Source organism: Thunnus maccoyii, chromosome 4 (genome assembly GCF_910596095.1).
Source record: "Thunnus maccoyii chromosome 4, fThuMac1.1, whole genome shotgun sequence".
In the NCBI taxonomy this organism is placed as follows: Eukaryota; Metazoa; Chordata; class Actinopteri; order Scombriformes; family Scombridae; genus Thunnus; species Thunnus maccoyii.
This window is the reverse complement of record NC_056536.1, coordinates 10,109,867-10,137,245: the sequence shown is the minus strand read 5'-3', so window position 1 is coordinate 10,137,245 and position 27,379 is coordinate 10,109,867. Positions and strand designations below refer to the sequence as shown.

General features: G+C 39.3%; 1 protein-coding gene across 3 annotated transcripts in view; it reads left to right on the top strand.

Annotated features, from left to right (window-relative positions):
- Positions 1-27,379, top strand: part of nphp4 (nephronophthisis 4) — a 168,604-nt gene that overhangs the window by 37,792 nt on the left and 103,433 nt on the right. For all 3 annotated transcript variants that reach the window (XM_042408717.1, XM_042408716.1, XM_042408715.1), the window contains exons 5-7: positions 2,602-2,751; positions 6,184-6,320; positions 24,993-25,177. In XM_042408717.1, coding sequence (XP_042264651.1) covers positions 2,602-2,751; positions 6,184-6,320; positions 24,993-25,177 — 472 coding nt within the window. The remainder of the gene's footprint in view (positions 1-2,601; positions 2,752-6,183; positions 6,321-24,992; positions 25,178-27,379) is intronic.

Genomic DNA, 27,379 nt, shown 5'->3' with positions numbered 1-27,379 from the left:
TGATGTTTTTAAAACAGATACAGTTTATTGAAGGGAAAACTACTACTGCTTGGATTACATTCAGCAAATTTTCCAGACTGCTCATAAGAAGTACTTTGGTTTACATTATACAATGTTTCCCCTATATTCATTCAGCAGCGGCGCACCACCGCTGCAAAATTATGAGCGCCGCTGCTAAAATTTTAGATGATCATTAATATCAATGAGCTACTAATGATTTTCACTCACACACTGTGCGAGCACAATAACACCCATGTCTCTGTCTTGAGTTTTTCATATGCCCCCCCCCCCCCCCCCCCGCTCCAAAGCAGTCAACCTAGGGGAAACACTGTTATATACTCCATTGACAGGGATACGCACACAGTTCTGTTTATACTATGTATATACTGTATATATACTGTATGTCTGTGTGATTATACATTTTGGGCTTCAAGCAGACATGGGCAGATGATGGAGTTTACATCACGTGGACCGTCTTGGACCTCTGCAGCCACATGGGAACAAAATCAAATCTTTTTTAAAATTTTCTCTTTTTCCTGGTATCAGTGTTTGAAAACTTATTCAAGCCCATTATTCAGAGCTCCTTCAGAGGATCCAGCAGTGTCTTGTGATGTTAAAGTGTGTCTCATCTTTTCTCGTTTCATATTTTCACTAAAATGTCGGGGGGTTCAGGTGTGGTGACGGTGGAGAGGAAAGCCTTGCAAGTCAGCAATCCTTGCTCTTCCTCGGACTTCAAACAGTCCTGGCATCACTTTGATGCTTGTTTAGGGTGATTGTCCAGTTGGAAAATTGATTGTTTTCAAGTCAACTTGAAGCCAGGAGGATGGCAACTCTCTGTAGAGGCTCTCTTTGGTTAACGTTCAAGTCATTAACTCTGAGATAGGCAATACATACTCACAGCAGAACTTTTCCATCAACATATGACCAGTGGTGGGCAGAATACTGAATAACTCATCCCAAATGTCAATACCATATTTCATATAAACTGTATACACTGTACATTTATATTTATTTCCTCAACATACATCTACTAATGCAGAAATTGACAATAATATTCATCTTTTGAGACAAACATTGCATATATGATTGACACAACTTGAGTTACAAGTTACTGTTTCGGAAATTATTTATGTGGGTTTTCTGACCTGCCACCACAATGATTAAAGCTGTTTAGGTTTAGGAAACTAAAACTAATTGGTTAAGGTTAGGGAAAGATTGTGGTCTTTCTTGAAAGAAGCCAAAGTTGACTTTTGGTTGGGGACTGGATGTGAGCAGCGCTATCAAAGTTGGACGCTTTGTATGACCAACCTTTCATCCCGACATCCTCCATAAGAGATCCTGTGAGATTCTTACAATGTCATGGTACTTCCACCTTTGCTTTTCAGAGACAAGACAGGCTGCATGTCAGGAAAACATAAACATAGGTTTTTTAAAGTGTTTGGACAAACGACCAATGCTGCTGCAGTTTTCCCGATGAGGAACAAACATCAGGACATACAGTTCAAACATACAGTTCCCATGCTTCCTGTAGCTCCTACAAGTGATGTGTCAGTCTGAAAAGTGCTTTCAGTGATGATAAGACGAAAAAGGTTCAACATTCAGGTTTATCTACCTATGTTTAGATATCACACAACAAACACCTTAGAACATTACAAGCTTTAAAAAGGTCATTTTTAGTGTGGAACTGTTAGACTGGATTGCATTAAATTATACAGGTGTTGATGATATTATAGGAGTAGAAGAGTTTACGAATCTGTTGCTCCAGTTTGAATACAACGGTCTGTTTCTTCAAAGCAAATGTACTGTTGTTATACTGTGATTCTTCAGTGTTTGTAAGTAGAAAGCTGCAATAAGCATTCATACCACTTGATTAACCATGGTAATTATTAACCAAAACATATTGCGTCACTTAAACGCTCTCAGACAAACGACCACTAAGGACTCACCCTCAGATTGCTGAACCAGCCTATAGGAGTGAATGGAGCTTCCTGTATTGATTGTCACTGATGCTGTTGAAGGTGCAATCATTAACCCTGTCAGAGTGAAAGATTGTGATGCTGTTCAGGCTTGAGGGAAGTCAACATGCGCAGCGCATCAAACACCACTTTGCTCACCTTCCAAATGGCCTGTGATTTGTGTTGATGGCAGGAATTGTGGGTCGTCACTTGTCATTGGATGACCTGCCTGAAAGATGACAATGTCTACATCATTGCTCATACATTGCGCCTCAGCTACGCTGCAGCGCTTTTCTGGAGGAGCATGTTTTCCAAGTTGAATGGTTGTCATTTCGGTTAAGGCCCAGAAAACGATGCTCGCAGTGTAATGGAACATTGCACCTAGGTCACCAACAGCTAAATGGAATATTGAAAAATGGACGTGTCTGCCAGTTGGATGTCATGTTGTCAGGTGACTCACTGCTTCTGGGGAAATATTACACTGTGATGCACCAAGGAGATAAATGATATTGGGTGGGATAGGGATGATGGTTGAGTGGAATATCATATATAACTCATTTGTATTCAGTGTAGCACTTTACCTGTTTATCATAAAATACATGAGAAATAATAAAACATTCTACACAATTTTGTTATGTGTTTGCAGACAGCAGTATCCTGAAGACTATTGATGGAGCACATTTGATCTGTGTGGTAAAAAGCCATCCTGCACTGGTTTCCATGATGCACCTCCTTCCAGAGAATGTCCTTGTGTCCGGAGATGAGAACATTCCTGGACTAACAGCCTCTGCAGCAGGTAAAGCAATCATGTGGGCTCCAGTTCACAGGATTGGGAAAATGTAGGGTCAAAGAATGAATGACATGCTCCCTTTCAATAATCAGTGCTCTTTTAAGATGTTAAGATGTTAAGATCTTTGATTCAATGTTATTTCAGTGGAAGAAGTGGAAGACTGTGCTGTAATGGTGCTGTGATAAGATGTAAAAACTCAGACAAGACAGACAAATGTGTGACAAGTCTGAGCCAGCTTGTGTTGAAAGTTGGAAGATAAAATCATTTAGTGTTTAAGTCAAATGCCTCGCCTTCTGATCAAGTGGCTGCCTGTCACTCTTAAGATTATTCTAAAAATGCTGATTAAATTGTGTGAGCAAAGTGTGGGAGATGTAATTCTGAAAATAGCAGAAAAATGGCGAGCAAATGGTAAAACTGCTTGTTGTGCCATGATGGAGAATTATTTCATAATCCATGTAATTCAGTGTTGAGTCACCACTCACCTGAAGTTCACCTCACACTTATAAAATTCACTCCCCTCCAGCATTTTCTGCAGACTTTACAGTGCTTGTTGCCCAAGTCTCTTTTTCCTCCTTTTCTTGGCCTTTTCATCATAAATTGCAATGTGAATTGACAAGGTCAACAGTTTTTAACAATTGTCAAATTCAGTTTTGGTATAGTCACCCAGATGTTGTGATTTGTGATTTTTTTTTTTTTTTTACATAATTCTAATGAGACTACCTGTTGTTAAATGTGTTGTCCTTTGTATTTACTTATTTGTTCAATATATGCTCCCTGACAAAACCAAAAAATCAGTCTATGTTGGTGGAAACAGTCATATGTAGGGTGTCTGCTCCAATATTAAGTCTTTGTTTACTGTGTATCTTTGCCCAGCTTATTAAAGTAGTGTATGAATGAGATTCAGTGATCAATAGTGGAGCTGCATTGATTTTTATACTTAAGCATACTTTAGCCAACTCCTGGTGCACAGTTAGTCCCTGTACAACTGTGAAAAAACTGTTTATCAAACAGTTGAAGCAAACAAAGAGGTTACCTAGCTAGATTAATCAAAATATGACATAATACACAATAATAATAATAATAAATTTGATTTTAAGCACTCTTCACGTAACCTGAAGACACTTTACATAGAGAAAACAAGCCAAAAACATGGCTCAACCCAACATTTTCAGCACACATCAGGTGCAATTTTACATAGCAGACTTCAGGAGTGGCTAGCTTGTCTTTCTCCAGCTGTCAAAATAGCAAATAGGACATTCATCATGGTATTTATTTGTGGCATTTTTTTGGGAACTTGGTTCTATCAGAAGTTGAAATGTCTGCAGTACTTACAAAGTAAGTTTCTAAGGGGGAATGTAATGAAGTCTGACAGTGCAGAGCTATAATCATTGGGAGTCAGTGGGAGGTATGGTAGCAGGCTAATCCTCTTCATGTTCTGGGGCTGTGAGCAGCAGAGACCTAAGCTGCCTTTTAAGACCACAGCCACCGGCTTGATATTCACACCACATTCAGAACAGTCCAACTCTGCGCTCCAGAGACAAGGGCTGCAATGAAACGCTTGATGGCTACATTACTCTTGAAGAGATTACAATCACACTGGCTATTTTCTCTTTGTTGAGTCTGAAAGGGGTGATTGTGGACTTCACAGGCTTTCCTGCTTCATCCATTGGCTGAGTTGCTTTCTTCAATCGATTCTGATTCAATTTACGCCAAGTATCCAAATGGAAACAGTTTTTGTTGGATTGTTTGTCACTATAACTGGTGTCTCTCTGTGTGGTATAAATATTCCAGTGATTGGCATTAGGTAGCTTACCGCAAATCAGTGGAGCAGTCATTGAGAAGGAGTTGTTGTCTCTCAGTTACAAGTTCCAATCAAATACATTCATAATCAAAGAGCGAAGGTTGACCTTGTAAACATTTGTTGCCAAAGACGGTGTGTATTTCTGCACCGAGCTGTTGGATATCTCTATGAGGGTGTGTGAAATTTGGCAATAAATGACTGAATGCTTAATGGGGTGGATTTTGTGTTCAGTATTAAAAAAATCAGCTTGGTTTTGGTAAGTTGTATTACTGGCAATATGCTACTAGTCTACAGTGTTGAGCAATGTTATAATATTTTAGGCAAATTTACATCCTCCCTACCACTAAGTCACAACCCCTCTTATTTTACTGTCCACTACTTGTGTTTTATCTGCCGTAGTCTCATCAAGCTAGCAGTTCTAACAAGTACATCTATGAACCACCATCTTGGTTGTTAGTGAAGGTGGGAGACTTAAGTTACTATTACAGTTTTCCATGTAGGCTGGTAAAGGAGACACTTCCAGTTGTGTGAGTGAAATGAGCAGCTGGTGTGGACATTAAATTCAGAGTTATTTATGTTACTACAGTTCTATGAATTCTGGATGACCGCCAGTTGTGTTTTCTAGACATCAACATGGCTGTAATGTGTCCAGTGTTGACAGTCAAGGGGAAACTAATGATGATAATAATGAATTAACCTGATGATGGTGTTAGCTGAAAGGTCAGGGGACATTTCACTCGACATACCAAAGTCATTAGGATTGTACCAAAATTTGTGCCAATCCATCTAGTACTGTAGATGTATGATGAGATGTTTCACTGGATAAAGTGAAAAAATGAACCTGCTGATGGTGCTAGGTGACAGGCCAGACGATCACCAAAGTCATTAGGATTCATCCTCTTGGCACCATGGATATCTCATTACCACATTTCATGCCAACCCATCCAATAGTTGTTGAGATATTTTAGTCTGGACCAAAGTGGTGGACTGACTGTTGCACTGACATTGCCATCCATATAGCCAACCGCTAGTGAGGCTAAAAATACAAACAACAGAGGATGTGAAGGTCAGTGTTGAGCATTAATTCTCTGAGCACATAACATTTAAAGTGGAGTGTCTCTGGAGTGAGGTGGATGTATTAATAAGTAAAGTTGCCATGAAACACTAAGGGTTTCTGGAAACCAACCATTTGGCACTGAGTTGACACCACTGTTTTACTGATTAGATAATATGGTGACATTCAGCTCGATAAGATAACACACACACATAAGTACAGTCAGCATGGTTATGACACTGTATCAAACCATGTATTTTCCACTTTACCTCTCTACTTTAGGTTTCTGCAACTTCTGGGATGCCATGATAAATTATCTGGGGGCGATGGGGATTGTCAGGGAATTTTATAAATGGGTCACAAACAGGAATATACTGAAATTTCCACCTGTTTCACCCATTTATCACACTAGATGGTGGTTTTCAGCTGGTTTTCCTCCACACAAATCCTAACAGAACAGTACTGAGTTGAAAGCAAAACAAACCAGACAGGCATGTCTGAAGAGCTCTAAAAATGATTGAAGAAAACCATATAAATGTCATGGCATGGACAAACTTTGACGTTATGTTTGCACTGTCACCAGGAGATGCTCTGTTGAGGCCTCAGCTGCTCAAGATGCTGCCCTTCACCCTGAACAGACTGACCATCTCCCTCCAGCCGTCCCTGGAGAAGTTTGAGAGCCAGCTGCTGCAACTGATCAATGTAGACTGCCATAACACGGTAAGCCCAGGCTTTCAAAACACATGGCCTTGATAGCTCTTGCATATGCCACATAAGGGACAGTAACAGAGTTCATCATGAGAGGTGTGCATTGCAAGTGAAGGAATGACCTCTTTTCTACAATCATATACAATCATCTTATGATCTACAGCATATTTCTGGTCTACAGTGTGACCATTTGAATTGCTTGCACACCTAAAAATAGATGTGTAGACGTGTTGAGAAAAACTAAAGTTATGGGGTGAAGGGAAATATTGAAGTATGCATACTCGTCAGGAAAACATGTCTATTCATCATGTTACATTCTGCATCCTTTAAACATATATTCTGTGCTTACATGGGGGAAAAAACCTTATAGTTTTGTGATATAAAGCCACATACGCATTCTGATAACATTTCATCCTTGTGAGGGACACTCCTCAAATTAAAGATGGCCACGATGGCCTTGACACACCTCTGCCAAGATTATTTTCTCCAGCCTGATGCTTTCCTTTATCTCACTTTCCGTTTCTTTAGCCTGCAAGCACAAGCTCTTTTACAGCTGCCACTGCAATTTAAGGCACATCACCTCCCAAACTAAATGGGGCTTATCTCTTCTCTTCCTTTTTTCTTGTCTACAGAAACCTAGATGGTTAACCATATTTGACAGGTGCAACTATGGACCAGCAATTATTTGTACAGTGGCACTGCATGGATCCTATCTGTTCATTTCAGCCTAAGTGAGATGTGTCTTTGGTATGGATGAGAATTGATATGACAATACTGTCGCTCTGTATCTCCGTCCCGCTGCTCTTTGATAGTGCTGGGCTGGATCTTTCATTTCAAGCACAGGGAATCAGGGGAGTGTTTTAGAGTTTATTAAGTAGAGCAAATGATAGGCACTAGTGTGTCTACCTTGTAAATTTATACTAAATGTACCTAAGATGGAATAACTACCATTAAAACATTTGTTCTGTGAAACTGCCGGTGGCATTGAGCTTAGAATATGCAAGGAAAAGCTATAAGAAGATGGTTTAAAGTTTAGAGTTAGCAGTGTGAAAAATATGGTTTCATTGTTTTGCAATTATATTGCAGTAACTTATTTTGAGAACTTTGTGGACTGAGAAGATCAAAAGAATACCTTTTACCCAACAGTTATTTCATTCTTGCAAAATATGAGCTCTACATTGAAAACATTTACTGACAAAATGTATATTTATGCCATTTACAAGTTCATAGTACCTGCTTTTTAAAAACAGAGATAATACAAAAATGATCATCTCAAACCATTAAACACAGATCAAGTAGTCCTCTCTTTTACTCCAGCGTATTATGTTATTAAATATTTTATTTTATTTACTACAGATCAGTGAGAGCGAGCGCAAAGCAAAATCTGTCCAATAACAAATGACCTCTGATGAGTCACACAAATAGCTCAGAGAGAAAGCCATAATTTGACATATTTATGAGCACATTACAACATCTGACAAGGCTCTTAAAATGTAAAATAATTGATAGCGTGCTTTTTATTTGGATGTACGTGTTCTTATGCATGCAGCCACGAACCTCCATAGAATATTGATGGTCCCTGGTCTGTATGATCAACAGTGTTCTAATCAGCTGGCGGACAGGATTTTAGGTGCATTTGTGTGCACCTGTTTAAAAAACAATTCATCAGTTGAATAAAAATAATGAAAGTGCTGACATAAAAGAATATCATTTTAAAAAAAAGGGCAAAATGTGCTCTGGTTAGCAGCTGGGTTAGGCTGGCTGGTTCAACTTTTATTCCTTTTAGTACTGTATATTATGGAGCGTGTAATGTTGACCCCGCCCTGGGCCACCCTCAGACCCTTATGGGAGGTTGCCATCCTTTCAGGGGTCCAACGTTCCTTCCTCTCTGAACCACTCCTAGACCCTCAGGACCCTCAGACCCTCAGCCAGTTCTTTAGGGACTAGCAGACCTATTTAAATTTCATTATTTTTAAAGGGAGGCTTTATGGAGAATCAACCCTCCGTAACTTTCCATGCTGCCCTGCTCCAGTGCAGTGAGGCCCAGATTGCCGCCATAGCAGAGAAGCAGCATTATCGTCGTCTCCAGAAGGGTCTGGTGCAGATTCTGTGACCATAAAAAGAGAAGGAGGGGAGAGAGATTATTGAATGGCTTAATAAATGGACACACAAGAAGAATCGCAGCTTGCCATTTGGTGAAGCACATTCACCAACTAAACTCCCATCAATACAAACCCACCACCAGTGCCACCCTCAGGATAATGACCAGTAAAGCCTTTAGGGGCAGTTGGTGAGAGTTTTTGTTATAAAACACTTTTATATATGAGATCGAAGGTTCAGTCTTGACCTTGGAAACAGGAGAAATACGAAGAAGATACTGTTTTTTCAACTAGTGCCGTTATTCTATTAATGTGACTACATTTAGATTGTCTGGATATTCACTCAGGTTAATAAGTTGTGGCAGTGGGTTATGGTTTACACGGGCATCATGCCTGATTTCAGGCATAGAGCAGTTTTAAATTCATATTATACTTAATTCATTGTACACATTTCCTCCTGGACAACTTTTCAGGCTCACAAATCTTTTCTTGCTTTAATCCCTGTACACATAACTACTGCCCCCATATCTGATCAACCTTCATCCTCCCAACATATTTAACATACAAGGACTACTGACTGGGGACCCCAAGAATAAACTACTGTAAGAATCAACCATTATAGCAAAATGTTAACTTATTTCTTCTCAAAGCATTATTAGTTATGTAATTAATATCATCTGAAAAAATATTATTATTATTTGAGGAAAGTTACAGTTAATCTGCATATTGTATAACACAAACATCTACTTTTCCTTAATACAAATTGCAGCTTTTATCTCAAGTACAATCTTTCCACAAAGCCTTCAAGATGACTGACAGTGAGCCCCTACCCCCCCCCCCCCGATAGTGTGTGATACTTTAAATTAAGACCCTTGGCAAACATGAACTCAATAAATAGTTCCATCTATTAAAACTGCTTAGGTGGAATTGGATGCTATTGAATGGGGTCCCCCAGGACCCAAATACATTAGTCTTTTTAAAAAACACCACTTAAAACAGAAACAGAAAACAGTGATATGAAATCATTAGGAACAAATTGATTGACAAAGTCATGAAAAATTGGAATGATAGAATAAAGCACCTGTGAGATATGATGAAAAGTAAACCTCTGGGGTCTGCAGGTACCCCAGTCAGCAGGATAAATTTAAATACAAATGGTAGAAAGTAGGCCACAACTTCCTTTAACACTGTGAGGTAAGTGACATGTTAGCGTGAATAATTTTCTCATTTTGGTGTTCGCAGTTTTTTTTTTTCAATCTTTTGTGAGATTTTCTTTCAAGGTCTTCACAACCAGCCTAAGTTGCGTAGATTAGTTAAGTGTTCCAGACTTTTATAACTTCAGCGGTATGACGACATTCTCACGTCTGTGAGAGGTGTTAATACATGCAGAAGTCAGCTTGATTGCAGCTTTTAATTAAAGTGTGCGTGTGAGAGAGACACATACACGCAGACAGAGAAAGAAAAAGAGTGTGTGTGTATGTGTGTGTGTGATCTGTGTGTGACCTTTAAAAGTGTGACTCCAGCTGGATTGTCATCAAGCTGTCTCTGAAGTGATGCTGACACCTCACCCGCCAACTCAGTTTTACTGTTGTGTGAGTGAATGTGTGTGTGTGTGTGTGTGTGTGTGTTTTTGTGACTCCATGCCAGTGTGTCTGTGCTTAAATTGGTATCGAGGCAGAAATGGAGTGACAAAAATGAAGAGGAATGGGATGGCAGATGAATGTACAGTGCAGCATGAGACGAATCCTTTATGCTGCCTGCTACTCTGACATACAGTCTTCACATAATCTCCCCTTAAGTATTTCTATTTTTAGCCCGACAAACTATCACAGTGTGGCTTCTTTTTACAGTCCACTCTCTCATATATTACAGAAGAAGTGCCCCAGTTGATGTGCTTTTCATGTGAACTACTGTATCTACTTTCCATAGCATACTTTAATGAGCATGAGGCTTATTTGAACTCTGGTCTTGAACTTTTCAAAACACATCCTGACCCCCATTTAAAAAAGCTAACATTCATCTTTAGGGTCGCTTGAACATGTCTGCCTTCCCCAAGTTTGAGTGAAGCCAGAGGCTACGTCACCTCAAATGACCTGTAGCAATCGCACACCTACATCTTCAATAAAATCTATTACTCTTGATAAAAGGGTCTGAGATCTTGTCAGAAATTATGTAACATCTTGGCTTGTGATCAAAAGAATGGGGAGAACAGAAGACGATGAAGAGGAGGAAAGGAGCAGCTGAGGACCAATGCCACGCCGCAGGCAGAACAAAACGCCTTAGGCTGATTTAATGAATGGAGAAAGACTCTGCCAACAAAGCTCCAGGAAGTTTTCATTTGTCCTAAAAGAGGAAAACTCGCTCAAAGTAGGACTGCCCCTGTGGATGTGGTACTATAAAAAAAAGACAAAGGAGGTTGAACATTTCAGAAATAAGAGGTGTCTCGCACATTGTTCTCTAAGGACACCGAGTTTGGCTGCACGTCCAAATGTGCCAGCTGAGTGCCTCCTCCTTATCATAATTAGGCCTGTAACCACTATAACCGATGCAGTACAAAGGAGTGGGGTTTAATGCACTTGGCTCACATCAAATATTCATGAAATGCAGGTCTTCGTAATGATTGACGATCCAATGATTCGACGAAATAGACTGCGACTGGTTATAGACCCTATAAGTCAGATAAGACAGAGATTTCACAGCGGTTGAAAGGGAAAGATAGCTTCATAAACTTTAAAAGTCTGGGAGTCATTGCTTTTTTTCTTTGTGTGAAGACCTAATTGAACAGCGTGACCTCCAAGAGACAGATGAGAGAAATGTGAGATTTCATTGTACACACTAGGGGTGTGCCCGAATACAAATACATTATTCGGCAAAGCACAAATAGTGGGTTTTTATGAATATTTATTATTTGTTAGTTACAGGTCTGTCTGCAATGAGGTGATGAGTAAAGTTGTAGCTCAGTAGTAAGCACAGTTGTCTATGATCTGGGAGACTCCAGTTTGAGACCTGGTGTGGGGACCTTCTTCGTAAGGTAGTTTATTCATGAACATTTATTGTAACACTTGAGTTTTCTAGAATTAAATGCATAATAAAAGAAACAATAGGATTTTAAGCCTCTTTCCACTTTTATTCGAATACAAATACAAATAATTTTGCTGCCTCAACAAATACATATACAAATACAAATACTGGGCTTTCTGCACATCCCTAGTACACACAGACCTGATATACAGTATTTACTGCATCAATAGGATTCATCAATCACTAATCTTGACTATTGTTGGTTTTGCATTATTTAAAGGTCCAGTTTAAGAAATGTTAAAAGTGTTGATAAGAGGTGATAAACACAGTCACATCTGGTAATTCTTCATCATTTCCATGCCTTTTCTGTATTAAAGCATTACTAATATTTTCTGGGTACCATCATCATTGCGATCTAATGTAAATCTGTATTGCCTGTAAATTGCACATTGTGAATTCCAGATATTATCTTCTTCTATATTAGTGAGTATATGAGTTACCTGACCCTTATGATCCAGGGTGAACCAGACTTAAATAAGTCATAAACTCTGCAGTAAATGAAATGCTAGCCACCATGGTTAACTTGCTTCTTTCAGTGATGTTAGGAGCCCTGCCTTAAACTACTGACAGCTGAGCAGATGGCCACAAAAACATTTCTAACAAATTGGAGGAATTTTCTGACCAAACAAAAATGCTTCCGCTGGATCTTTAAAGAGAAACTTAGCTCTGCCCGAAAATCTCGTTTTTGCTTACATTCATCTTCTCACCTTGCTGCAGTGATGTAGAAGTGCACTCAAGCATGTTTCAGTACACAGTGACATCACTGTTGAGTGTAGTTACAGGTACAACAGAGTATGCTTTAGATGTGAGGTGAAACAGTTGAAACAGACTTGAAAGTGTCAACCAGCGAAGCAGTAAAACGCTACTTCTCAGCCTGGTTATCTTAAGGAACTTTTAAGCTGTATCATGTCTGTGGCCATCTGAGAAATTTGACATTGATTCCAAAATGTTAACTCAATATGTATTACCTCCTTTTGTCAATTGTCCTCACACCATTTTTTGTTTCTTGCAACTAGTTTTTGGTTAAAGGATACTGCTTGTAATGTCCATTTATTGTTAACAAATCCCATAAAAAGATTAAAACAACCAATGAACTGGTCCTACTAAATATTTTACTGTGTATCCAAAGCCTGGTGTCTCCTATTCCACTGTACCATAGAGTTAAATTCTTGTCCAAAACTATTACAAATATATTGGTGAGCCACACCATTGCACTGGATGACATGTTCCTTCATTACTATGAACCCGGCCACTGTAGTTTATTTTGAGTCAGTTCCATATAAACCGCCCTGAGTGCCACAAACAGGATAGGGAAGCTGGAAAGATGATGTTGCTCTTTTCATGGAATTTGTTGATAACAAAAACAGCATTATAGACTCCAGCCTCATCCTTTGAGGTTATGATAATGCATGTTTGTGTCCTGTTGGTATTCATAACTGGACTGTACCAGCATTAGTGGAACCAACTGTACTACACTATAATGGGCTGATGGTGGTGTAGTATATGCAGCGGATCAAAGCAACATGTTCATGTTCATGTATGCTCAGGGACAAGCGCGATGAAATAAGAAGGGAAATGGGAAGGCAGCAGTATGAGTGTGTGTTTGACTTAATATTTCGGGTTGTGAATTATGGGAGTGTTTCAGCAGTAGGGCAACAGTGATTTATCGGTGGAAGCGCTGTGCCAGTTAAAATCTGTTAAGGAGTAGGGGAGTGGGAGGATGAGAGCGGCATGCTAATGATGCTGCCACTGTTTCTTGCCATGGATGACTCACCCTCAATATGGGGGAGCTAACATCCACTGTGTGGGTAGCAATACACACACACACACACACACACACACACACACACACAAACACACAATCAGGAATGTAGATGACTTAAACCTCCCCTGTATGATTAGGCCCAAAGCCCAAAACATTCATGTAATGCACGCTCTGGTCCAACGCAGATTTGTTGTGTAGATCACTGTCCTGACTGCTGTATCATCAATTGGTTAAAACTGACAAGTTAACTCCCAACCAGCATCTTCTCCATGACAATGTGAGAGATGAGTGAAAGTCACAAACCCTCAGAGAAGCATCTCAGAGAAGCAGCTTTTGTTTGCTGTTTTTTCAAAGATAAGAGAAACATGCCAGAGTTGTGTAACTCACTTGGTAATTGGCTTATACAAAACTCATTTGGGACATAATTTCACCTGCTTTCTCTCTCTCACACTCTCTCTCACTCTCTCTCTCTCTCTCTCTCTCTCTCACACACACACACACACACACACCCCTTGAGATGACAGTTGCCATCTGTAGTTATTACTTTTACAGCAGCCTACACATTGATTTCACAAAGTACTGACACAAAAACTTACTGACAAATAGCTGACGGCTTTTAATGGTGCCACACAGAAAAAAATCTACTTTGTAAAAACTATGCCCAGCGTAGACGATGCGTGTCCACGCTGACACATTCTATCACAGTGACATCTGCCACGCCATTCACGTTGCTATGGTTACAAACTTACATTTACTGGCATGTTCCAAAAATATAAAAAAAGGTAGCACATCTTAAATTTCCAAGTCAAGGAGAACAAAATACTAAGATTTCACTTGTTTATTTGGCTCACATCACAATAGAAAAACGCCTACGTGGTTTGGCACAAAGACTTCTTCAGAGCGTTTGAAGTATACAGGTTCAATTTAGTCATATATACAAGGGCAGAGTTAATACACAGCTGGGAGTTGGACCCAATTATTTGGGAACCAATCACTTTTCTTATTCCATGGTTCTAGATACAAGGACCAATCACAAGTATATAGTTAAATCTGATTTAAATCCCATTACATACAATATGAAGCTTCACAGGACACTATTTCTGACCAGCATTGATTCACTATTAAGAACATATACTAGATGGAAATAAAGGGACATATAGATTACAAACAGTCCCAACTAAGCATTGTAAGCTGAAGTCATCATTAAGTCCATTTGGTGTCACAGTATTGAGTGTGTATACCCAAAATATTTCTCTTTGGGCCAGTTTCTTCAGAACATCACCTTCTCTAGTAGACATCATGACTTTCTCAAACCCACAGAGTTTTAATGACGGGGGTGAACCATGATTTGCTTCAGCATTATGTTTTGCAATTGCATAATCCATACTGCCTGTACAGATTGCAGTTTTGTGCTCTGATATTCGTGCTAGACCACAGGGACACGATAACATGTAAATCATGAGTCGACTTATATATTCCCGAAAAGGAATTTTCCTCCCAGTATGGGAATGATTGAACAATTTCGTATTTGTTATATTGTTGCAGCAGGCACGGTTACCACATCTATTCATGCCAGTTGTTGTCAGCCATGTGGTCTTGTTTTGAGTCATATTTTTGTATATGACAATGTTTTTAATTGTGGGTGCTCTCCTGAACAAGAAAAGGGTTGGGGATTTGCAGAATGTACTTCAAAGATTGTTCTGCTTGAAGCACATGCCAGTGCCTCTTTTATTTGTAAAGCACAATGATTATATTCAGTAGAGAAACAAGCCTGGCTTGGATTTTTTGTTTTTTGCGTATTAGACAGGAGATCAGAGTGAGAGGTGGTGTTGCCCTGTTGTATGGTTTTCTGAATAGAGTTGGAGGGATCGCCTCTTTCCTTGGTAGCCATTACATTTACTGGCGCCAACCAATAAATTAAAAATGACTGCTGAGCTGAAGAAATGAAAATTAAATTACTCAGATTGTGAAACAAGAAAAAATATTGAACTGTACAGTAAGTAAATGCATATTTTAGTATGCAAAAAAAACAATGCCATAACTAATAAGAAAAAACAAGATGTCTGGCAGATGATAACGGCGGCAGTCCTGTCAGTGGGGGGAATGTAATGCCAAACTCCGTTTAACAATCTGTCGGTTAAATGTCGCTGTGTTAACCAGAGAAAATATATGTTGGTTGGAAAATGAAATAAATGTTTTAGGCCTAATTAATTTATTGTGGTCTTGTGGTGGATTCGGCACTATGGATATTCATCACGGAAAATAGGTTAGTTTCTTGTACTGGTCCACACAGATATGCTTCCTACTTTGCATTAGTTAGTGCTAATGGGCGGTTTTAGGAAGAGATGATTGTGGAAGCAAACATGCACCAGTTGTCAAATGTGAGTTTATTATTTGATTCTTTTATAAACAATGGTTTATTTAAGCTAAATTATTTAAGACTTTTCACTTTACACCTTTGACTAAGTGTCAGACGTAGTTCTACGCCTTGTCACAGGTCGTAAAATGTGGTATTAAAATGTGGTTTTAAGTCTATGTAGGGCTTGAGGCACATTTTACGAACTGCTGTACATCTTACTGTTGCAGCCGGCCCCCGATGAACTTGTAGTCTGCTACGCCAGTCCGCTGCCTCAGGGTCTGTCCTCAAGAGCTGCTGAGCGCCATTCTAAGCTTTAGTGGATGTGAGGCGGGCGAGTTGTTGATAATATTCAGAAGTTCGGTTGGGCTGTACCTTCTTAGTCTAGTTGCACTGGTCGAGTTATCTACACACTTACTCCCGTTAAGAGAAGAGTCTCTAACACTCTTTACACCATAACCAGGAGCCAGAGAAGCTGCCGCACTGCTGCGCGCCACCATGAATATATTTACATATTCATAGATTCTGGACTTTTTAATGAGGGAGAAGGATCTTCCCCATTTTAAGGATTTTAAAGTGGTAATTATACTTGTTTGCTGGAAAAGCATATCAGACACACATTGCAAACAGAGTATCTTTATATATCTTAATACATGTCTGGAAAGGATCTTTAATTACTCATAAACACCAGCAGTTCTTGTGAAACATTATAAAGATCATCTCTGTTTGTATGCCGACCTGTGACAAATCCTTCAATGTTTGTCTCTTTCAATTTAACCCTCACGTTTTCTGACTTTACTGTCTCGTTATTTATGTTCTCACAGACGTTGATGCTGTAGGTGTTAAAGTACTTATAGTTGCTAATTAGGTTTTCTTCTTCTGATATCATTAAAAGTCCAGCTCGCGTGTCTGTCCCCTGCAGAACCCAGTGTAATAAAGCCTTGATATTTAGACAGTGCTTTTGTATTTTGTTGCAAGATTAATAATGTGGTTGCTGCAGATCTCAGTTTCCTGAGCATGCATAAGCGTGCAGCTTTGTGGACATGCACAAACACACACGTGCACACATAACACACACACGCACACACGCACAGTGCATCCACCCTATATGTGTGCACTCACACACAAATAAGCATGAGACTGGGCAAACAAAATATAATGAGATAATACGGATAATAAAAGGAAATAAAAGGGAACATTATTAATTATGTTGTCAAGATAAGTAAGAAAAGATGTAATTAGCCTACGAGTCAGAATCATTTAAATGGTTTTGCTGATTATATATTTCAGCTGAACTCTGCTTTGGCAGACATGAACAAGGAGACATTTTCCTCTCAGTGAGATGATGATGACACATGATAGCTGTGTTATTCATGTTTGGGCCAGACATGTGTAGTTGGATTTATCTGGGCTCCATATTTTTGTGAGATGATTTTCTTTCCTTTAAAGAATTGGTAAAGCAATAGGTCTGTCTTGCTGTGAGGATGCTGCGTCCGACAATATCAGTAACTTTTCAAAACAAACACTGCAAATGGTTTTGAGTCTGGAGCTTTCTTTTTTCATTCTTTACACAACTACTTGTGCCACTTTTTGTGTGTACAATTGTGTGAAACACTATGAATGGCTTCCAGGAGAAACTGTCTCATGTCGTCATGTGTGGACGTCACAGACACAGACGAGCTCACTCCATTCGAGTATACCTGCATCTTTAGTGTCCTCTGATGGTCTAAATGCTACAATTCTCAGCAAAACAAAACTTTCGGGGGGGATTTTATCGCATAAAAATGGCCAATGGTCAAGAGTTGGGCTGCAATTGAAAAAGATTTACATTATAGACGGATCTCTTTAATATTGATTTGATCAATCAATTTAAGATTTGATTAATAAAATGAAGGAACATACTCAAAAATTCTCATCAGTTTCTCACAATCCAGCCTACAGGGGTGACTTGTTCCCACGTAGAGCTGCAACCAATGATTATTTTCATTATTGATTAATCTGATTTTTTCCAATTAAGTGATTGATTATTTGGCCTATAAAAAAGGAAAAAAACTGCTCATCACAATATCCTAGAGCACAAGGTGACATCATTATACAGTCCAAAACCCCAAATGATTCAATTCACTGTAATGTAAGACCAAGAAAAACATATAAGAAGCTGGAATAATCAAATCTTTGGCAAAATAGTTGCCGATTAATTTTCTTTCAATCAACCAATCGACTGGTCATTGCATCTCTCAAACATTTCTCTTTCCAAAGATGCTAATTTTGCTTTTTCTGTCTTGGGATGTGAATAGCAATAACAGGTTTTAGAAGCCTTTATTGGGACTTGTGACCCTGTTATTGATCAGTGCCACGAACCTCTGTCATGACCATTTATTAAGTCCCTACTCTGTGATTACAGGGTCAAGATCCATTTGCTGTCTTGAGCTTCACATGTCCCAGTTGGAGCCATTAAAGAGAGTTTGCTCTCTCACTTCATCTCCTGCCCTTTGAGCACAAAGAAATAACCTTCAGAAACTAATTTATCCTCCTCTGAAAATCTACCCTCATTTTCCCCAAACTCGCACAATGAGGCAGCTGCCGACTGCTCTCCATTTCTCTTCCAACTGCTATTATTTCAAAATTCGCTCTAAACGACTTTCTTTCTTTTTCAGCAGTTCCGTTTTATTCAAATGACAGTGTCTCAACTAAATCAATTTTGCTTACTAATATTTCATCCTCACCCTTCTCTCTCCCGCTGCTTCCCCCAGCAGTCGGACCACTAAATTGAATCAAAGAGAATCTTTGTTGTTACGATAATAATGCCATTTTCAGGTGTGAATACTCAACAGAAGAAATAATCCTTCACTTCTGTATTTAAGAGATTTTTTTTGTCATTTTAGTTTGGTTTGAAATTCAGATGATGGGAGGAAAAAAAAAACCCTCCAACGTAGATAAAAACTCAAATGAGTCTACGTTAATACCATTCATGAAGACTGGAATCAAATACAAAACTCTTCAGCAAACATTCTGCACTACGATCCTCCACAGTAATATATTGCCATTCTTTTCTGTAGGGTTTTTCTTTCCAAGATAAGGTTTATTTTCCCACTAGAGTACTTTATCACCAGCACAGATTTAAAAGGAATATGGCCATTTTTCTTTGAGATTGCAGACACGTTAGAAATGTGGATTTCACAGTTTAAGAAACATTTCTGTTAAGCCCTCAAGGCTGCGTTGTTATAAAGGCGGCTTTGACTTGCTCTTGATGCACTGAAGACTAACAGCCATGATGGTAACCATCACAGATAATAGTGATGCACTGGCTTCAGTACATTTTCTTTCAGTTTATAGTGTTTTTTTCTTTTCTTCTAACAGGAAATGGATGGTTAAGCAAAATGTTTCCCTTTTACAACGCCCACACTAGGGTGACTCCTCTAATTGGGAGACAAAAAAACCCACCACCAACTCATTTCCTACAATGCTCTGCTTTTGTTTACTCTGTTAACAAAGCTCTAAAACAAACTGCCTCCAAAAGCATGCAAATGAGTATCATTCTGCCTCCCCCTTCCTTTTCTTTTAATGATACAAACAGCAATTTAGGCATGTTAGCCCCAAAGAACTTGCGCTTTTTCTAACCCAGGTGTCAAGTGTCCATTATGATCGCTGAAGGGACCGTGTTGATTGGTTACGCTGCCACTGCCTGGTTTAGCAATTCTAGAAGCAAGATCCGTGAGGAATATCACAAATATGACATAAAAGCAGGAGACAACAAGCTTATGTGTGTGTGAAAGTGAGAAAGACACACCCACGTGGCACCGGTGCGCTCATCACTCAGAAAAGTCCCTCTTCTGTGACTCTGGAAATGGAGTATAATTTAACTTGGGGGCCATTTCATTGTTCCCTTTAAGCTTCTTAGCTCTAAAATATTCATATTTTCAGGCGAGGGAGGAAGAAATCTGTGACGGCAGCAGACAGAGGCAAGAGGGAGAAGAAAGAGGATAGTGAGCAAGAGAGGTAGGGAGTGAGTGAAACTGACGGAGTGAGAAAAAAGAGAAATGAAATAAATGAAAGAGAAACTTGGAGGGGGGGGCGGGGAGAGGGATGCAGAGAACAGAAAGCTGCACTTTTAACTGATGTTCTCTTATAAACAACTTTCTAACTGTCTTTCTTTTATTTTCTCTCTGAAACAATTCATGGCATATACCTGTCCAACAAGAGACAAAGCCATTTTTCCCTGTCATCTTCCTCAGCACTGGCTACAGTGGAGGAAGAAGGTGAGAGGAGACAGACTCTGAAGGAAAAGACACAATCATAATTATAATCTGGATGACACTGAAAGCAGTTATTTACAGATATGTTGTCATACTTCAGCCACTTGCCGCTACTGTGATTTTTGTCGGATGTCAATTTAAAGACAATATAATGTTTACGTAGAAAACTATACACAGCTAATTTACACAAGCTGTATGAAATGCAGCAAGCCCACCATTATATGACAAACTGTAAGACACGATAAAGTGAGATAACACAGAGCTGTATTAACACTGGAAGAGGAAATAACATGAAAACAGTAGGAATAAGAATTGAACCAGTGGATTGTTTTTGATGGTAATAGTGAGTGATAATTATTCAGTTGTAGATTTGTACTGTTTCCAGACCCACAACTCTGATTTTCAAAGAAAATTGAAGAAACAACTGAGCCAATGAGAGCCAGAATCCGTTCCAAACAAAAACAAGTATGGGCAAGAGTGACGCAGCTATATATCTATTTCTTGATCAGCAAAAAATGAACTGCTCCCGTAGCCTCTGTGTTGACCGCACAAGACATTGACAGACGAATGCAACAGTCACGACTGATTGTTAGGGTGAAAAAAACCCTCCTACCAAACAGGAAACAGCTGAAGGTCCTGATAGTCTGCGATTTTGGGATGTCTGAAACAGTCATAAGAGGAACCTGGTGAATTGTTGTCAGTCCAAAAGTACATAGTTTGACATGTACACCAGATCGAGAAAATAATCTGTAGATTAAACAATAATCATAAAAATATTGTTTGTTGCAGCCCTAGGCCAGGCAGATGCAAATTGTCACATCAACTGTATTACATGAAATGAAAAAAACAAACAAACAAAAATAAAAAAACACTACATGATTTAAATATCTTGATGAAGTATTAGTTAGTTAAACCTTATTTATGCAGGAAGTCTCACTGGGATCAAGATATCTTTTACAGGAGAGACCTGGGAATTCAGTCACATAAAGTGGTGAGTTAATCTGGTATGTAAATATGTAATTGTGAATATGTAAATAAGTGACAAGTCCTGATATTAAAACCTTGTTTGTGTCTCTTCAACACAATCAGCTGTCAACAAGAGAGTTCTCTTGTTCCCCTTTTTCATTTGCAACACCTCACCTTAACCATGTAGCACACACGCAGGGATTTGATGTATGTTGTTTGTTTTTCATCATTTTCTCACGTAATTAGTAATTATCCTGCTTGTCACGGTGCATGCACCGTGCATGCGGTTGAGTCTCGGATTGAAACGTGTGATGTACGCTCCTCTGTGACGGTACATCTTAGTCTTGGCACTCAGACAGCAAACGTTAATTGAATGGAGCCTTAACCTATGTGATCCAGCTGGAAGATGGTTATGTAACACTCCCAAAGCCAAATGAGAGCTGACACGATTTAAACAGACTATACATAGAGCATTGAATCAGTGAGTCAACACGTCCTCTTATCGGTAAATAAAAAATAAACTTTCACATAACACACCACAGTGGCCCTGTAGACAAGGCCTGCTGGGTATTCATTATTAAAACTTGGCATATCAATTGTGATTTCCTACCTATGTTGCTTCTGTTCTTGAGTTGCCACAATTGTACAAATATGTAACCAGCAGCTAGCTCTTTCTTGCCACAAAATCTAGCACTTGAGATGAGAGGAGAGGTTTTACTGGAGATATTTTTAGAAAGCAAAGGAAGGAATCACTTGAAGTTATGACTGGAAAACCTTATCATCCATCATCCATCCTCATCAAAAAAAGCAAAATAAAGTACACCACTGAGCACATATCGGCCGTTGCTTGTAAGTGAGAGTGTGAGCGACAATAACAAGAGGAGGGTAGATAGTAAACAGCCAGACAGAGGAACGGATGGAGAGGGATAGAGTCTGTCAGTGCAGAAATGTAAAATGAGGAAAGCAGCAGCGAGCACTGGTGTATGTGGGCTGTACAGTAGCCACGCAGGCAAGGCTGCTGCTCCTGCTGTTGCTGCTTTAAAAGAAAAAAACCTAAAGCTGAATTGATATGCTAATTTGATTGAGAAGGTGTGGGTGGATATGGAGAAGGTTTTAAAGCAGCGAGAGGGACAGAAAGAGAGAATGGTGAGAGAGGAGAAGGAATAAAGGGAGAGTGGGAGTGAGAGATGTGACGAGAGAATGAACGAAGAAGGAAAAGATTGAAATGAAACAAATGGGAAGGAGTGGGATGTGAGGTGAGCTTGGCATAGCTCTGCAATTTGAGGTTAGAAAGTTACAGTCAATCACTGAGCACTTGTCTGTCATCTTTGCGTTAGCAACAGCAGCTACAGGGTGGCAGTTCTGTCTTCACCAGAGCCTGTTGACACATTGACTTGTTTTTTAAACTTTTGTTAATTAGCACATGCAGTATATTTTGAAAGAGAAAATAACCATGATCTTACAGTATAACATACAATTATGTTATTAAAGGATAACTCCAGTTCATTGCAACTTGGGTTTTATTTTCATATTGCTGTCCATCATTTCTATCAGTTATAATAACATTGCCCTGATTGATCAGATTGTAAATAAGCACTTTCTTTGGAATTGAAAGTGAGAACACCCACAATGTCAGTAATAGTCCAGCATCCAAACAGCAAGGCACAACTACAGTAAGTGCCAGGGATCTGCAGAGGGCCCAGTATTTGTATTTGTATCTGTATTTGTTGAGGCAGCAAAATTATTTGTATTTGTAATTGTAGCTTTATCTCTGGGGAACACCCCCAACTCTGGGAGTGATGTCCAAATTAGGCAATGTGCGTCATGTAGCAGGTGGATGTGACTCCCCTCGTCGAGACCTGCTGATAGACGAAACAGCGGAGCAGAGGAGAGAGACTGAGATAGCGATGTAACTGACCTACGTACTGATGTTTGACATGTTTTTTTTTTACTTCTTGAAAACAAGTAATTTTAAAATATTTGTATGAAACAAATATTCATAATAAACCCACTATTTTGCTTTCCCGAATAACATATTTGCATTCGGGCACACCCCTAGTAAGTACAGTAGGTCAAAGTTAAGCTGGTTGATCTATAAACTGATGAATGTTTACAATGAACTGTTTTACAGTTGGTTAGTGTTTTAAGTTTGACTTAACTGGGGTGTATTTGTCTAAATGATCATGTTTCTGGCCCCATCTGACTTCTTTTTAGTGATGTCTCTGTGTTTCCAGATCTCAGCATTTAACTTGGTGAGTAAAAGGTAGGGCTGGGTGTTTGAAAATTTTCACTACTACTGCACTTTTTCATGATACCTTATTTTGAGAAATACAAACATTTTTTTCTGCAAAATGTTTTTTTGTCTTGCAGAATTAGTGGAATTTAGTTTTTTTTAAACATACTTGGGGTGTAGTGGAACAAGCTCTAAACACGACACTGACATATTATCACCGTAGTAAGTTTCCATGCCGAATGCGTTAGCAAGCTGTTGCCTATCTGCACACCCAGCAGACATAACATGATGATTCAGCTTTTGCCTTTGTGTGTCCATCTCTTTTGTATCGTCCTTAAACTTAGCAAAATTAACACCATCATGATGATACACACAACAAGTTCACACGTACAGTAAACGGGAAGTGTTTAGAGAGACTGTTAGTGGGGCTCAAACAATACAGGTTTTGATAGCTGAGACCATATTCATATTTATAACAATCTTGATGCCTAAATATTAAAATTTTTCTTTTATTTTTCTTCAGATAGAAATGTGCCTGAAAGAGGATTCAGTTTGATAAGATGCTCAATCTCTCTAAAATATAACTCATTAATAGTGTGGCAAGAGGTGCAAGAGTGGTGCAAGAGGGAGTGTTTGATCACTGACAGACAGTCTATCAGGGTGCACAATGACCTGAGGTTGGTGTTAAGAGATAATTGGGACTAGCTGTCACTGAGTTCCTGTAATTGCCACAGTAGAGATCTGTAGAGGAGATGTCGTCAGCCTTATTATTAGTAACATAGTTTTTATGTTATTTTTAGTATTAGAATATGTTTTCTTAATGGAGTATTTTTGAAACATCCTCCTCACTAGCAAACAAACGCATATATGAGATCGAAAACCTAACCTCTGCGGTGTCATTAATTATAACAGTTGTTTTTTATATTTAGTCTACATGATCTCAAGTCAGATCTACAATCCCTCATCATTCTCACATAATTTCATGACAATAGTATATGGACATCCGAATTACTCCATCATTTGACTGAGCTTCTCATCTCAAAACTGTTAAACTGTGTATTAATCTGTGGCTACAACAGCCTCCTTTCTTCTGGTAAGACTTCCACAACATTTTAAAACCTGGCTGCAGGGATTTTCTCCCATTCAACCATGAGAGCATCAGTGAGGTCGAACTTGGAAGACAATTTCTTTATGTACCTCGCCTTGTTCATGCAAGGGGGAACTGTCAGGTTGAAACAGGAAGGGGCCTCCTCGAAACCATTGGAAGCACACCATTGTTTAAAATATGAATGCGTGCTGTAGCATTAAAAGACTACTCAAGTACCGATTTAGCATTGCACTCGTATAACACCGTCGGACTCACGGTGGATAGCTCTTAAGAAAAAAGATGATGCAGCAGAGGCAGAGATATTGTCTTTTTTATTACACACTTTCTTTTTCTGTATCAAATCTTGACACCTACATTACCCGCAATGCAACTTGACCGGCAACAGTTCGGTTCAGAGATTCTAACTGTGTTTTACTAGTGGCGGTTAAAGTAGCCTCAAGTAGAGATGAGGAGCGGGCTACAGAGGTCTGGTGAGTTTATTTCTTTCTAACTTCACACCAGAGTTTTTTCATTTTCTGACTTCTTTAGTCTTCAGCTCCAACCAACATTGCCTAAAGTAATGTCACTTGAAGCAATGTTGGACTGCAAATTTATCAGACTTCACGCCCATAAAAGGCTTTACACAGCTTTTTTAAACAAATGCAGTAGTACTTCTCAAGACCTGATGAGTGAAATTTGTGTGTTTTTCTTATTTGGAATGAGTGGAATAGCCTAAACCATGAAAAATCCTGTGATTAAAAAGTGCCTAAAAGTATGTGGACAGGTGGTGAATTTTCTATTTGTGTAGTAACACAGTCTTCTCCTTCTCACTGATTCTCAGAAGCAGCCAGGACCAGAGGGTACATCGAGGACAGTTGTCATTCAGGAAAGGAGGCTCCACGTTGGGGTCCACAATGGCTGGTGTTTCCTTGAGAAGCCCCAAGTGGTGGTTCTGGAGCCCTTAGCCTCAGGAGTCAGAGGGCGAGCAGACAGCACCTCCAAACAGAGCACCCTGGCCAAGGACAGGTGAGCAGAGTAAAAACACATGTATGTGTCTGCAGTGGAGCTGTTACTGTAGGCTACACACCTGGTGGAGCATAATTCTGCTGTCAGACAAAATCCACTGATGTGCAGAAATATTTTCAGGAGTGCTTATTTTTATGGTATTTCATCAGCCTCTCCAGGTGCTGGTCCTTTTGCTGATAGGTGAGTGATTGAAAGTTTATCCTGTTAAGCCAACAAAAAGTGTGTTTTTGAAAGAAGCGAGGTTGGTATGGATTTCACTGGCGTATAATGTTGGTTGGGTAATGTCTGGAAAAAGTGAAACAAACCAACTTGTATATTCTTCTTCTATTATTAATCACTGTGATGACTGGCTTTTCACACTGCCTTCAAGTGTGGCCGTTGGGAACAGCTAAACACTTTTGCCTTCTGACGTGGTTGGACTACACGTTGTACAAAGTAGTTCTTTTCTGGCATAGCCTGACTCATAATTATACACGCAAACCTAGAAATGGGTGACAAATTAAAGGAAAATTCTTTAATTCTAGAAACTCCGGAAAAAATCTGAAAAAAACCACCACCAAACAAGGCATATCACCTAACAGCAATTTATAATGATAATCTGAACAGATGGCAGTTTTAAAGGGTGCAGGAACTTTTTAAGGATACAGGTTTGGATTAAAGTAAAGAGCAATTAAAGTCCAAAATATGACGCTTTCAGTTCAATAAGTTATTCTTCTATTCTAATATGTACACCATGTGAAAATTGAGGGGATTACTTTAAGTACAGCACAAACCTTTACTGCCCTGACCTGCATCTCTGTACCGTGTTAGATTTATCATCTACCAGGTTTGATTTTGTGAGAAATCAGTGGAAAGAGATTTCCACCAGCACAGCACTATAGTCGCTGCTAAAACATAATATTGTACAAATGGCACAAATCCTACATCAGGTTTATCACCAACATTCGGTGAACAGTTAACTGTGAATCAAAGGTTATCAGTCCACCAAATTGCATCCAATTCAAATGAAACTTGCTGAGTTGCAATAGACAGAACACCTTCACCTGTATTCATGCAGACAAACACACATTCACATTTTAAATGTAATCTCTTAAGGAACGATAACACTATGTTTATATGTTGTATTTAACTTTGTAAGTCGTCCACTGACCTCGCTCAAGGAACAATTACTGTATGTTAGATAAGGCATCACATGTCCTAACCCAACCCCAGCCTCATAATTTACACACTATCCCATGCCATACAGGCGCCACCCTTATAAAACAGCCTTGTAATACATCCCAAAGCATGCAAGTACTTCATAACCAATCAAGGAGATACGGCTCCTGCTGCACTTGCCCCTGGGTTTTATTGAGACATCATGACACTCAATGCTAACCTTGTCAAAGTGGATCTGCTGGTGTAAGGTCAGCAGTGTCTGCCTTGCATCAGCAGTAAAACACTTGAATTGGACGGTTTTAGCAAGTCAGACGCACATCAAAGCCAGCGAGGCACAGCAACCAGAAAATGATCCCTAGGTGATGGTGGGAGAGAATTTTGCTGGTTCATCACCCGTCACAAAGTGATCCCAAATCAGATTTTAGGTCAACCATCAGGATAATTGTCAAATTTCATGTATGAGAAACAATAAATAAAACGAGTTTATCCTCAGAGGGGTCCATGTGGAATTAAAGTTCTGAAATACAGGTAGATTTAGACTACAGGTATCCACAGATTCAGGTCCTCGAGATCAGGGCTGGTCACTGCATTTTGTTCATGGACCAGTAGCAGCTGTGAAAACATCCTCAGCTCCTTTGAGTTTTGTAACGCATTGTGCTCTGGGCGCGCCAGCTGTCAGAAATGCCCTATTATGCCCCTTTAAATCACTGGAAACATTTCCTACCAACACAAGTAAACAACAGCCAGCATTTTCAATTAATGAACTGCCAGAGTTTATCAGCAAGCCGTGTGAGCAACACTGCTTCGAGTTGAAAAAATGTTTTGTGCCTATTTTAGTGACATTGTGAAGGTGTATCATGCCTCTAAGTTGAACATTTTGTTCTTGCAAGTGATGAAGAGAGAATGTGTGAATCCTGCCACAACAGATCCACACTAACATGTTTCCCTCCACAGACATTATGCAAAGTACCACAAAACTACTGAACTAAATATTACAAGAAAGATTTCAAGAACAGCTGTGAGGCAGGCTATACTTTCTCACTT